The sequence below is a fragment of the Brienomyrus brachyistius genome, chromosome 1 (assembly GCF_023856365.1).
Source record: "Brienomyrus brachyistius isolate T26 chromosome 1, BBRACH_0.4, whole genome shotgun sequence".
In the NCBI taxonomy this organism is placed as follows: Eukaryota; Metazoa; Chordata; class Actinopteri; order Osteoglossiformes; family Mormyridae; genus Brienomyrus; species Brienomyrus brachyistius.
Window position 1 is genome coordinate 45214418 of NC_064533.1, and position 12708 is coordinate 45227125.

Genomic DNA, 12708 nt, shown 5'->3' on the forward strand with positions numbered 1-12708 from the left:
GAGTGTACTGGCACAGAATGGCTGCCATCGCATCATCCAGGTGGGTGGTACACAGGGTTGGCGGTTGAAGTGGCTCCCCATTGGTTCTGTGAAGTACTTTGGGTGTCTTGAAAAGTGCCATATAAATTCAATTCAAAATAACTTTATTTGTCCCCGAGAGGCAATTAAAGGCACACAAGGCAGTAGAACAAGGGCACAATGACGTAAAGTGCAACAGTATTTAGAAGACAAGGCCCGAAAGCAGGTAACGTTGTGGTAGTTTACACAGAATTTAGTGATATCTGCTGATTGGCAACTAAAAGGCAAGGAAATAAGCAAACGTTAGCCTAGCAATGACAATTAGCATAATTCGAGAAGTACAAATAATTTACAGTAAATGCATCCCAAACACAGTAGAAATTATAAATCCTAAGAAACAGCCTACACCAAAGACGTCTGAAATAGAGTTCACTGTATAGCGTCATCCACTGACAGAATTTCTTGGAGCAAAGTCAGGATGTGCATTGACCTACATTAAGTGCTTGGAAAGGGTAGCGCCTAATTATTGGGGGACTCATTGTGTAATACGATAATAGAATTAAACCTACGTTAACCAATAAAATCAAGTTGATTGGAAACAATAAAGATACGGAGGCTTTTCTACACAGATAGTATAGCACATGATGCCTTAACTGAGTTTGTCGATGATGAGTTTTGCTATTTTTTGTTCTTTACTGATATAAAAATTAAGTTTTCAGCATTGCAACGCATCCTAGTTTTACATATGCCTCTTCTGAATAGTCCCATGCAAAGAAAGGTGAGAGAGATGAATGAAACCAAACAGGAATTAGTAAGTACAGTGTTGCTGGTTATGATACAAGAGACTCTTAAGTCTATAAATGCAATATCTTATTACGTATGAATATGTAAAAAATTAAAATGTAATAAATTGCTAATAATGTATCATGGAATTATGTTTTCAGTAACAATTATTATCATTATCAGTTGGCATTGTATTACATTATTGGGTTATATGATTGGGTTTTATTACGTTTTTGATGGTTCAAAACTTATTATTACATTGAGTTTTTGCACGCCTACTGGAAAGCAGTGAAGTATGTGGTTTCAAACGCAGCCAGCAACATGGTTGCTATGTTAATCAGACTCTTGAACATCCATCCATCTATCCATCCATTTTCCAAACCGCTTATCCAATTGGGTCGCGAGGGGTCCGGAGCCTCTCCCGGAAGCAATGGGCACGAGGCAGGGAACAACCCAGGATGGGGGGCCAGTCCATTGCAGAGCACTCACACACCATTCACTCTCACATGCACACCTATGGGCAATTTAGCAACTCCAATTAGCCTCAGCGTGTTTTTGGACTGTGGGGGGAAACCGGAGTACCCGGAGGAAACCCACGACGACATGGGGAGACCATGCAAACTCCACACACATGTGACCCAGGCGGAGACTCGAACCCAGGTCCCAGAGGTGTGAGGCAACAGTGCTAACCACTGCACCACCATGCCGCCCGACTCCTGAACAATAAATTCATATTTGAGTGTCGTTATCCTGATGCTATAAACTGCTGAATGGGGGACATACGCCAATAAACTGAATGCGCTTCCCTCTCTGTCTTCAGATGTTCCATGAAGATGCTGCCGGCGGATGGCAGCTTGTGGCCGTAGACGTCAACAAGCCCCATGGTCAAGCTCCAGCCTGCCTCCAGGTACAAACTCCCTGAAATCTTAAACACGCTGCCTGATTTAGTTGCACAAGGTATCACCCTGCACATTTTACTGGCCCAACAAAAGTGACGGAGCGGAAAAAATGATTCAGTGGATTCTGATTAATTGCTTCTGACTGACAGGTGATCTCTCTGCTTTGTCTGACAGTGTGGTTATGTTTGATATACCATTCTAGTGTAATTTTATGTACTTTAATATAAATTACTGCTTTTGAAATATTCAAAGAAAATATACTTTTTGGGAAATTTTGTCGGAAATTTTCTTTGATACCTATAACTATGTATGTAAGGTTTCCTTAGAACTGGAACATAGTACAAGAATGTCATCTGACTCGGTGCAAGTCATGCAATTTTAATGAAATGTCCGACGTTTTTGACCTGCGTGTGACACTTGCATGGTGATGTCTGACATTTTAATACATTTCTGGTCGCGGGTGGGTTTAGACCCCACTCCAGAAAGAAAAGCTAGTCTTTTATGTGCGAGAAAAGAACATTTTGCACCATGTGACACGGTTCAGTTACAGCCACTTATGGTGGAGCACAATGTACTTGAGGAAAATGACAGATTTCCACATTTTTATGACAACTTTCCAGATTTTTTATTTTTTCTTGTTTAGAAATGTTTCAGATATAATCTCACAATGCTGTTTATTTGATGTGTGTCTATTTGCAATAATGCAATAACCAGAATTTTCCATTTCGGTATGTGCTTTTTTAAAGTGTGAACTGCCAAACATTTTTTCAACAAAATTGGTATATTACTAAAAGTAATACTCGTCAAAAGAAATGCGCCTTTATCGTCAGTAAGCTATTTCCAGCCAATGGACGTGTGGCTGATGGTTGATTTCAGATACAAACTGAACACTGCTGTGCTCAAAAAGCCCGGTAACAAGGCAGCTGTTTTCCACAGCACTTATTTTTTTCCCTTGTCCCTCTTGCACAATGTTCATGTTTATTTAAAAATCATTGTTCACACTGCCTCCTCCTCTTAAATAACATTGATTTAAGATGCTTTATCAGTTAAAATCAATTAGGCATAATAGCTTTCACCTGAATTCATTTGGTCAGTCTAATTTCAAGGAAAGAGCAGGCGTCCCTAATGTTTTGCACGCTCAGTGTGATTAACTATCATATTGCATTGAAAGGGAAGCTGAAACAGTCCATATGAATAACTCCTGAAATACCAAGAACTATGTCATCCAGAGTTCATTAAATGGAAGCCTTTATAAGCACAAATAGGCTCAAGTCAATACTGAGGGATGCATCTAACAATCTTTCTACTGTACAAGTTAGTCTACCTAACATATGGGTTGTGGTGAGCCTGGAGATCTTCCCAGGTCAGGGAAACACTGTGGCTGGGCTGCCACTTAAATTCAAGGCACAAAGTCACACAGGCATTGACACACTCTGGGCGATTCAGAGCCAACAGTTCAACCAACTGCACATGTAATGGTTCTGCAGTGACCATTATCAGTAGTCACAAGGCACATAGCAATTAGAACTGCATACCTGTAAAGAGTGACAGGTCTACATGTATCTTCAGACTTTGCACTCTCACAGGACTGAATGACCATTCCTTTGTGTATGACAGTTTGTGGTCTGTCTGAAGATATGACAGCAAATCCTCGTTGTCTTCATCAGAATTATGGTTAGATGGATCCTGGTCAGGTGGTTCTGGGCTTTTTCAATTTTGAGCTGACTGTCCCTGGGCTAAAAGCCTTTCACTGGAAAGCTGTGTAGAACTGATGAGTAAGACAAAACATACAATAATATATACAATATATTATCATGTCAAATATTTAAAAAAAATAATTACAGGTGGAGTAATTCCTACTGCAGTTACACGTGGGTTTGATATCTTGGGAATGTTACGGAGGTCTATGTGATTTCCACTGACAAGATCGTGGTCTTAATCAGTCTACTCTCAAAGTCATACACGTGATCTGAGTGTATTCTTTCAAGTGATCAATCTTGAACAAATTTCCTTACGCAGCACTTTAGCTACGTTGGTGGCCTAATGATCTTTTGTTGGGAATGCTTGTGCATGTAGAGTAAATTGATCAGTCATAACTATGACATTGGAAATGCCTTTGGTGTCTGGGTTTGTTGAAAAAAGTTGTACAGTCTATGTTTAAAGGATCAGAGATTCAGCGGTGAGGATTTTTCTGGAATAGCTTTCTTGGCAATAGATCTTCTATGGTTTTTTCTGCGCTGTTCAATCTCGGAAGCCATCATAAGTCAATGCAATTGCCCCTTCATGTGTAGGTCTTTCAAAACCAGGGAGACCAGATTCATTGTATTGTAATATTAACGCTATTCACTGGTATATCTCAGGTAAGAGGAGTTACTCCTTTTTGATGCTGGGTGCTCTATCTGTAACTCTCTTAATAATAAACCCTTATTACTAAATTGGCACTTTCTCTGTGCAAGAGAACAATCACATGATTGTTACTCTTACATAGTTGGGTTGCCAGGTGGATTGAGATCTTTTCTGTTGCACTGCTCAAAACGTCAGGTTATGTTGGAAAGGCATAGACATCAGGAATATCTTCATGGGACATCCCTAACTGTCCCACAAGACTCACAGATGCTTGCCCTTATGGTCTGCTTATCTACTCTTCAAGTGTCTCAGTACCTGGAGAATGGTTTCTGGACAACAAGTCAACATCAGTTTTGTGTCTTAACCTGTGGCTTTGAACTTGGCCCTTCTCTGTGTGTTAGTGGTTTCTGTTCTGACTGTGAACTTTGAACTATATAAATAATCACGAAATTTATTGGTGCCCCCCCCCCCCCCCCATTACAGTGGGAAATTTCTTAGGAGGACTGGCCCCTAGATTTTTCCAATATGTAATAAAGTCAGGCTATTGCTAAACTGTGTGTTTCATTTGTTTCATAAATAATCAGATAAAGGCTGAAAAAAATTGTAAATAAAGATTATAGGAGGGACCAAAATAGCAGCTGTAATGCTTTTTTGGGGGCATGGTTGTAAATTAGCCATAATTGCTCTCATTATTTAGTGGTGTTTTAAAAATAGGTAGAAGTGAGATTTTAAAATGGGAAGACAATGACCACAATTCTTGGTATATCACAGTATATAAGCCAAGTCTTGGAGAAAGATCTCAGTGTTCTGCCTCAGCTGGCCGCTTAGAGGCAATCGATTCTTTAAATGAGATAGACGCACACAAACATACACACACACACACACACACATGTCGGGTATACCTATCCTTATGGGACCCGCTCATTCACTTCTATGGGAAAAATGCTAACTTTGACAACCTTAACCCCCACTCTGCCCTAACCATAACCATAAGTAACCAAGCAAAGTACAAGAGTTTTTGCATTTTTAGTTTTTTCATTGCAGTCACCATAAGGGAAAAAAAGAATATTTATCATGTTATGGGGACATTGTGTCCCCAAAAGGATAGGTACGTATACCTGCTTATGCACACACACACACACACACACACATGTTTGTAATTATATCTTTGTGGGGACTCTCCATTCATTGCTTTAGGGAAAACTCTAATCCCAACATGACGATCTTAACCCCTACCCAGCCCTAACCTCAACCATAAGTAACCAAACTAAATACGAGACTTATCATTTTTACTTTTTTGATTACATCCACAGATCTTTGTGGGGACCTGAAAATTTTATTTTCTTGGTACTTATAAAATTTGTGTAAAATTTGTGCAACCTTCACGTCAAGAGATTTTTAATGCTATTCATTATATTATATTTTTGGCTTTTTTTACATAGTTGTGCTACATGAATACAAATTAGATTTTTTAAAATTCTTTATCACAACTATGTATGCAATGCAGTGATAGTGAAATTGATATAATTCAAAATAAAAATTAAGATTTCTCTTGTTGAAACTTAAAACTCCCCCCAAAAATATTTTTGATATGGCTACTATGAAATGTAAATTTCTGTCTTAATTGATTGTGCTGAATTGTTTTATTATTGTATTACTGATTTATTTGACACTGTTTCTTCTGTGAAAATGACCTTGACTTTCAGTCTAGACAGAATCCTCGATGTGACGCATCCTCCACAGCACACTCATTGCCGTGTGTTTTTCTCCTGTCTAAAATAATCATTACCAGTGAACCAATCATTGTTTCGGATACACACATTCATATTCAGCAGGGGTTAGGGTTAGTCAGCTGCCAAATGAGGGAAGACTGAACAGAGAACAGGGAATCACAGTGCTGAGCAGGTAGAGGAAGGTCATATTTAATTAATTGCACAGTCCTGCATTGCATGATTCATCCTTCACATTAATAGATTTGATAGGCAAAAGGACTATTTTAGGTTTGTTTGCCTTATTTTGGAGGATTACATCTTCAGTTATGTGCGTAATATTTCTGGAGGGGTTTTTTCTGCATTTAAAAAAGCTCTATGCAATGTTTGAAAGTATGAATTCGGAAGAATCCTATGCCTGTGCTCTTTTTAAGAATAAGGTATTGTGTTGCTTTTGCAGAATTGGTGATACAGAGTATCAGATTGGGATCCTTGCATTGTATTATATAATTGACATTGTTTTTCTTAATATTATGGTATCATCTCTCAGTGAAAACAGATGAACCAGCTTGTAAATTGTTAAAAAATCCCTGGAAGCTCCAGGAGAGAGAAAAGTATACTTTTTGTATTTAATTCAATTTGTTTTTCTATGTTTTTCACTGAGCTCAACCGATAGTAGTAATTTGGAAAATTAACCCATTCTAATTCACTACTGATTTGAACACAATACACTGTGTTAATTCATGCTGTCACTGACCAATAGAAGTTACTCTAGATGACTGAATGTTTGGTCCATCTCAGTGTTAATTTGAAAGTTTGAAGTTTTCTTGCCCTCCTTCTTGTAGCATGTTTAAGATGCTGCACAGTGTGTTTTGCACTCGGTTCAGCACAGATTGAGTAGGACGGAATATGCTGGTCACCCTGAGGATGGCTGCATTCATCATTCCTACAGCAGACCCCAAAAAGACAGGGGTTTCATCCTTGTTATTGCAGTAATTGGATGTCTGAAGTTTTCTTGGCATCTCTGTCTCTCCAACGCCATCTGTTGGTGTGGGGCCTCCAAGTATTTGAAATCAAACAGCGTTACTGAAATAGCAGGGAAGATGGGGAGACATTACTGTCGTTCCGCGCCGGAGTGAACATGCTTACTGCACTTCAACATAATCAAATCACGAGGTTGTGTTCAAATAGAAATGTCTTCTATGTCCACCTGGAGGATTTCAAGTTGCTCCCAGACCATCTGAGTGATGAAATTCCTCCAGTATGTTCCGGAATTTCTCCTGCAGGACACATCTGCAAAACCCCTGAAGGAGATCCTTCTGAGGGGCACCCGCATAAGTCGATTATTTGATTATTGAAGGCCGTCAATTACATAATGAGTCTTGCACTGGGATTGTAGAGTGTTTTCAGTACGATTATGAAATAAGCGGGGGAGCTTTTTTGCAAGTACTATCCAAAACGATTAAGTCATTATCATCAGTTTATTATAAGGGGAACTATTTTTCAAAATGCATTTATACATAAGTAATACTGTTCCTCTATGAGAAACTTTATTAGGGCAACATGTTGCCCCATCGTAACGAGCTACATTCCATTTGTGAGTGAAGCATGAGTGTCCCTGTGCTTGTTCGGGACTTTTCAGAAGGTGATACTCCAGAGTCGGAGGAGGCCCTTCTTCAGTTAAGGAGGTTTCTCTATCCACAGCTACGTTCTATAGCTCCTTCTTTGGGAGGAGCTAAAGCCGGAAAATCCAATCCGGTGTGTTCTGGGTGTTTGAGCAACGCAGCAGAGGTTAGGGTGGCTGGTGGCTCCCACTAGATTAGAGACACAGAGGAGAAATGAGAGGATTGTGGTGATAGTAACAGTGCAGGGGATGGACAAAAATCGGGGTGATGGGGGGGGGGAGCTTGGGGGGTTAATAGTGCAGCAGTTTGATGGGGGCTGCAGTTAGGGTAATTATTTATCTCCATTCCAGAGACACTGAGGAGGGTCTTTGTCGCCATGAGGTTACTGTCTGTCCCCAACAATGTTCCTGAAATCCCCGCAGGTGCCCCCCGTCCAGGGTAATGATGCCTGTCCCCCGTCCACCTGCCATTTAAACCCCCAATTTTCGCTATATTGATTTTATGCTTCTTCATACTTTTTCGTCCTTTCATACTTTTTCTTACTTAATGACCTAAGGATGCCCTGGTACAGGAGAGGAGAGAATATCAAGAAATACGCCGCTTATTCAAGCTATAATGAACAAAATGAGGCAACGATCATGTGTAATTGGGCGTGTGAAAAGTAGCATGTGTGAAATACATAAAAATGTCAAGGAACGGTAGACTAAAAAGCGGCTGGCAAGCCTCAAACTCCAGAAGGTTAACTCTGACCTGAGATAAACGTGAATATCCTAAAAGCATCACTTAGTCAGTTTAACTCCTTTCTGTAAGCTTTCTAAACGAATAGTATACTGTCACTGTCTATGATGACACACACTCACAAACAGGGTCATACTCAGGGTAATTCCAAACTGCAACCCTTAGGATATCACCATCTTCTGGGAATTTATGATTCTTTTTCATTAATGTTGTGCTGAATTTAGATGTAGTGTAGCTTTGTTGCTCTTTATGCCAGCTGTTTTATTGTTATTTTTGTTAATGTGAATATTTTTCACATGAGTTTTTGTGATTATTATCATTTTCGTTCACGATAAGGCAGTGGGTGCTCCAGATGCATGTTTGACTAGATTCCTCCCCCCAAAGGTTGTTAGTGTTAAAGCTCTGCGTGGTGAAGGCCATTGGCAGCCTGTGGCAGCATCAGCCTCTCTCTCATGCTGGGTCCTCTGCTTGCTTGCTTCTCCATGTGGCAGGAAGTAGCAGGTTTAGATTTAAAAAACACCTGGAGGCAGCTACTGGTATTTGGATGCTACGCTTAAGAGATAAGAAACCTGTGAAATGAGGTCACAGTTCACCATTACTGTGTTTCTGTTTCAACATTTGAGTGCTTTGGATATATACACAGTACTGTGCAAAAGTCTTAGGCAGGCAAAGAAAATGATGTTTGGATTATCCTCGTGTTGGTGTAAAACTATGATATTATGCCTGTCAAAGGGTGTCAGCTTAGCCATTTCAGAACCTCTGCTAAAATCATAATAGTATTTGCAGTGACCGTCCAGTGCAGCCATGTACTTTTTGACTTGGCCACTAGCACACCTCATACAGCTAGTCAATCTCTCACTGACTTTATAAACCAATATATTTCATTATTTAATTGAGCTGTTGGTGAAATTTAACAAAATCATGGAACGGCTGAGGTGCCCCTGAGGAGAAGTTTGGGAACTGAAGCAGTGTTCATCTAGCCATCCAACTAGATATCAGTAACTCTTTAGAAAACAGAAGAAATTATTACTAGTTTTTATTGTCCATCCATCCATCCATTTTCCAAACCGCTTATCCTATTGGGTCAAGGGGGGTCCGGAGCCTATCCCGGAAGCAATGGGCACGAGGCAGGGAACAACCCAGGATGGGGGGCCAGCCCATCGCAGGGCACACTCACACACCAGTCACTCACACATGCACACCTACGGACAATTTAGTAAGTCCAATTAGCCTCACCCCACGACGACATGGGGAGAACATGCAAACTCCACACACATGTAACCCAGGCGGAGACTCGAACCTGCTGTGTGTGTGTGTGTGTGTATATATATATATATATATATATATATATATAGGTGTGATGAAAAAAGAGGTACCTAAGAAGTATAACAAGCTGTCCATAGCTGAGGCCTTAGAAACTGCCAAGCAAAGACTCACAGCCTTGGCTACCCGTCTGAAGAGGTACACCAGAGATATAGAAGCCAGGAGAATAAACCGGACCTTCTCCACTGAACCATCCAAGGTGTACTCTCAGTGGCAGGGTAATAGCATGAAGATAGACCCACCAAGGCTGGAGACTGAGCAATACTGGAAGAGCATATGGGAGAAAGAGGCATCACATAACAACAATGCACAGTGGCTTGTGGAACTAAGAGCAGACCACAGCAACCTCCCTGAACAAGCCCCAGTAACCATCACATTGGCAGACATCCAAGAAAGAGTCTCAAACATGAAGAACTGGACAGCACCAGGTCCTGACATGATCCACGCCTACTGGCTAAAGAAGTTAACTGCACTCCATGAGCACCTGGCAGCACAGATGAACCAGCAGCTAATGGATGGGACCCACCCGGAATGGCTGACCAAAGGTAGGACAGTCCTGATACCGAAGGACCCCCAGAAGGGACCGGTCCCATCCAACTACCGACCAATAACCTGCCTCTGCACAACATGGAAGCTCCTATCAGGCATCATAGCGGCTAAGATGAATAGGCACATGGATCAATACATGAGCGGGACCCAGAAAGGAATTGGTAGAGATACCAGAGGAGCAAAACACCAGCTACTGGTAGATAGAGCAGTCACTCAAGACTGTAAGACCAGACATACCAACCTGAGCACCGCCTGGATTGATTACAAGAAAGCCTATGACTCAATGCCTCACACATGGATCCTAGAATGCTTGGAACTGTACAAGATCAACAGGACTCTAAGAGCCTTCATCAGGAATTCAATGGGGCTGTGGAAAACAACTCTAGAGGCCAACTTCAAGCCAATAGCACAGGTTACCATTAAGTGCGGGATTTACCAAGGAGATGCCCTGTCCCCGTTGCTGTTCTGCATAGGCCTTAACCCTCTCAGCCAGATCATCAACAAGACTGGCTACGGATACCGACTACGGAATGGGGCGAACATCAGCCACCTCCTCTACATGGATGACATCAAGCTGTATGCCAAGAGTGAATGAGACATCGATTCACTGATCCACACCACCAGGATCTACAGCAATGACATCGGAATGTCATTCGGGCTGGATAAATGTAGTCGAATGGTAACAAAGAGGGGGAAAGTAGTCAGAACCGAGGGGATCGTACTGCCAGAGGGCAACATAGCAGACATTGAGGATAGCTACAAGTACCTTGGAATCCCGCAGGCAAACAGGAACCATGAAGAGGCCACAAGGAAAGCAGCAACAACCAAATACCTGCAACGAGTAAGGCAAGTCCTGAGAAGTCAGCTGAATGGGAGGAACAAGATCCGGGCAATCAATACCTACGCCCTACCAGTCATCAGATACCCCGCTGGCGTTATAAGCTGGCCAAAGGAGGAGATGGAAGCCACTGACATCAAGACAAGGAAGCTCCTCACAATGCATGGTGGGTTTCACCCCAAATCCAGCACACTGAGACTATACACTAAGCGGAAAGAAGGAGGCAGAGGACTAGTGAGCGTCAAAGCCACTATCCAGGATGAAACATCGAAGATCCATGATTACATCAGGAAGATGGCCCCGACTGATGACGTGCTCAGTGAATACCTCAGGCAACAGAAACCCAAGAAGGAAGAGGAGCAAGAACAGGAACCATCATGGAAAGATAAACCCCTGCACGGCATGTACCACCGGCAGATAGAGGAAGTGGCTGACATTGAAAAATCCTACCAGTGGCTGGACAAAGCTGGACTGAAAGACAGCACAGAGGCATTAATCATGGCAGCACAGGAACAAGCTCTAAGTACAAGATCAATAGAGGCTGGGGTCTACCACACCAGGCAGGACCCCAGGTGCAGGCTGTGCAAAGATGCCCCTGAGACGATCCAGCACATAACAGCAGGGTGCAAGATGCTAGCAGGCAAGGCGTACATGGAACACCATAACCAAGTGGCTGGCATAGTGTACAGGAACATCTGCGGGGAGTATGGGCTGGAAGTCCCAGGGTCAAGATGGGAGACACCTCCAAAGGTGGCTGAGAATGATAAGGCTAAGATCCTGTGGGACTTCCAGATACAGACTGACAAACTGGTAATGGCTAACCAACCGGACATAGTAGTGGTGGACAAGCAGAGGAAGAAGGCCGTAGTGATAGACGTAGCAATCCCAAGCGATGGTAACATCAGGAAGAAGGAACATGAGAAGCTCGAGAAATACCAAGGGCTGAGAGAAGAGCTAGAAAAGATGTGGAAGGTGAAGGTAACAGTGGTCCCAGTGGTAATTGGAACACTTGGGGCAGTAACGCCCAAACTGGGAGAGTGGCTCCAACAGATTCCAGGAATGACATCTGAGATCTCTGTCCAGAAGAGCGCAATCCTAGGAACAGCTAAGATACTGCGCAGGACCCTCAAGCTCCCAGGCCTCTGGTAGAGGACCCGAGCTTGAAGGACAAAAAGACCGCCCACAGGAGGGCGAGTGGGGAATTTTTTTATATATGTGTGTGTGTGTGTGTGTGTATATATATATATATATATATATATATATATATATATATATATATATATATATATGTATATATATATATATATATATATATATGTGTGTGTGTGTGTGTGTGTGTGTGTATATATATATACATATATATATATATATATATATATATATATATATATATATATACACACACATTATCATATATATTACATTATTTATTGTGGGGATGATTTTTGGTCACTTGTGGTTAAACTTAGGGAATAAGGTTGTCAGTGTTGGGAATATGAATACATATACGTGTGTGTGTGTGCGTGTATGTGTATGTGTGTGTGTGTGTGTGCGTGTATGTGTGTGTGTGTGCGCGTGTATGTGTGTGTGTGTGTATGCTTCCTGTTGTCATGCAGTGCATAACGTCATGTCTGTCTGTGGATGCTTTCTCACTGCCTCCTAATTCTTGTCTCTAAGTTCCAAAGCAGTGATTTCCAGTGTGTATTTGGCTGGGCATCTGGTACCGCTCAGTTCGGGTCCTTTTTGACCCCTCAGTGAGACCAGATTTTGGAGGTTAATTCATTTACTCTGCCACTCAAAGTCTGCACTGTAGACTTGAAGTTTGTCTTTCAATGGCCTGAACTCCTCATTGATAAGATAGCCAGAATGCAAAGTGTGAT

The 12708-nt window shown here is 41.8% G+C and overlaps 1 protein-coding gene across 3 annotated transcripts in view; it reads left to right on the plus strand.

The window, feature by feature from the left end:
* The window catches only part of nalcn (sodium leak channel, non-selective), a 75569-nt gene that overhangs the window by 17148 nt on the left and 45713 nt on the right, over nucleotides 1–12708 (plus strand). For all 3 annotated transcript variants that reach the window (XM_049026724.1, XM_049026707.1, XM_049026715.1), the window contains one exon: nucleotides 1622–1708. In XM_049026724.1, coding sequence (XP_048882681.1) covers nucleotides 1622–1708 — 87 coding nt within the window. The remainder of the gene's footprint in view (nucleotides 1–1621; nucleotides 1709–12708) is intronic.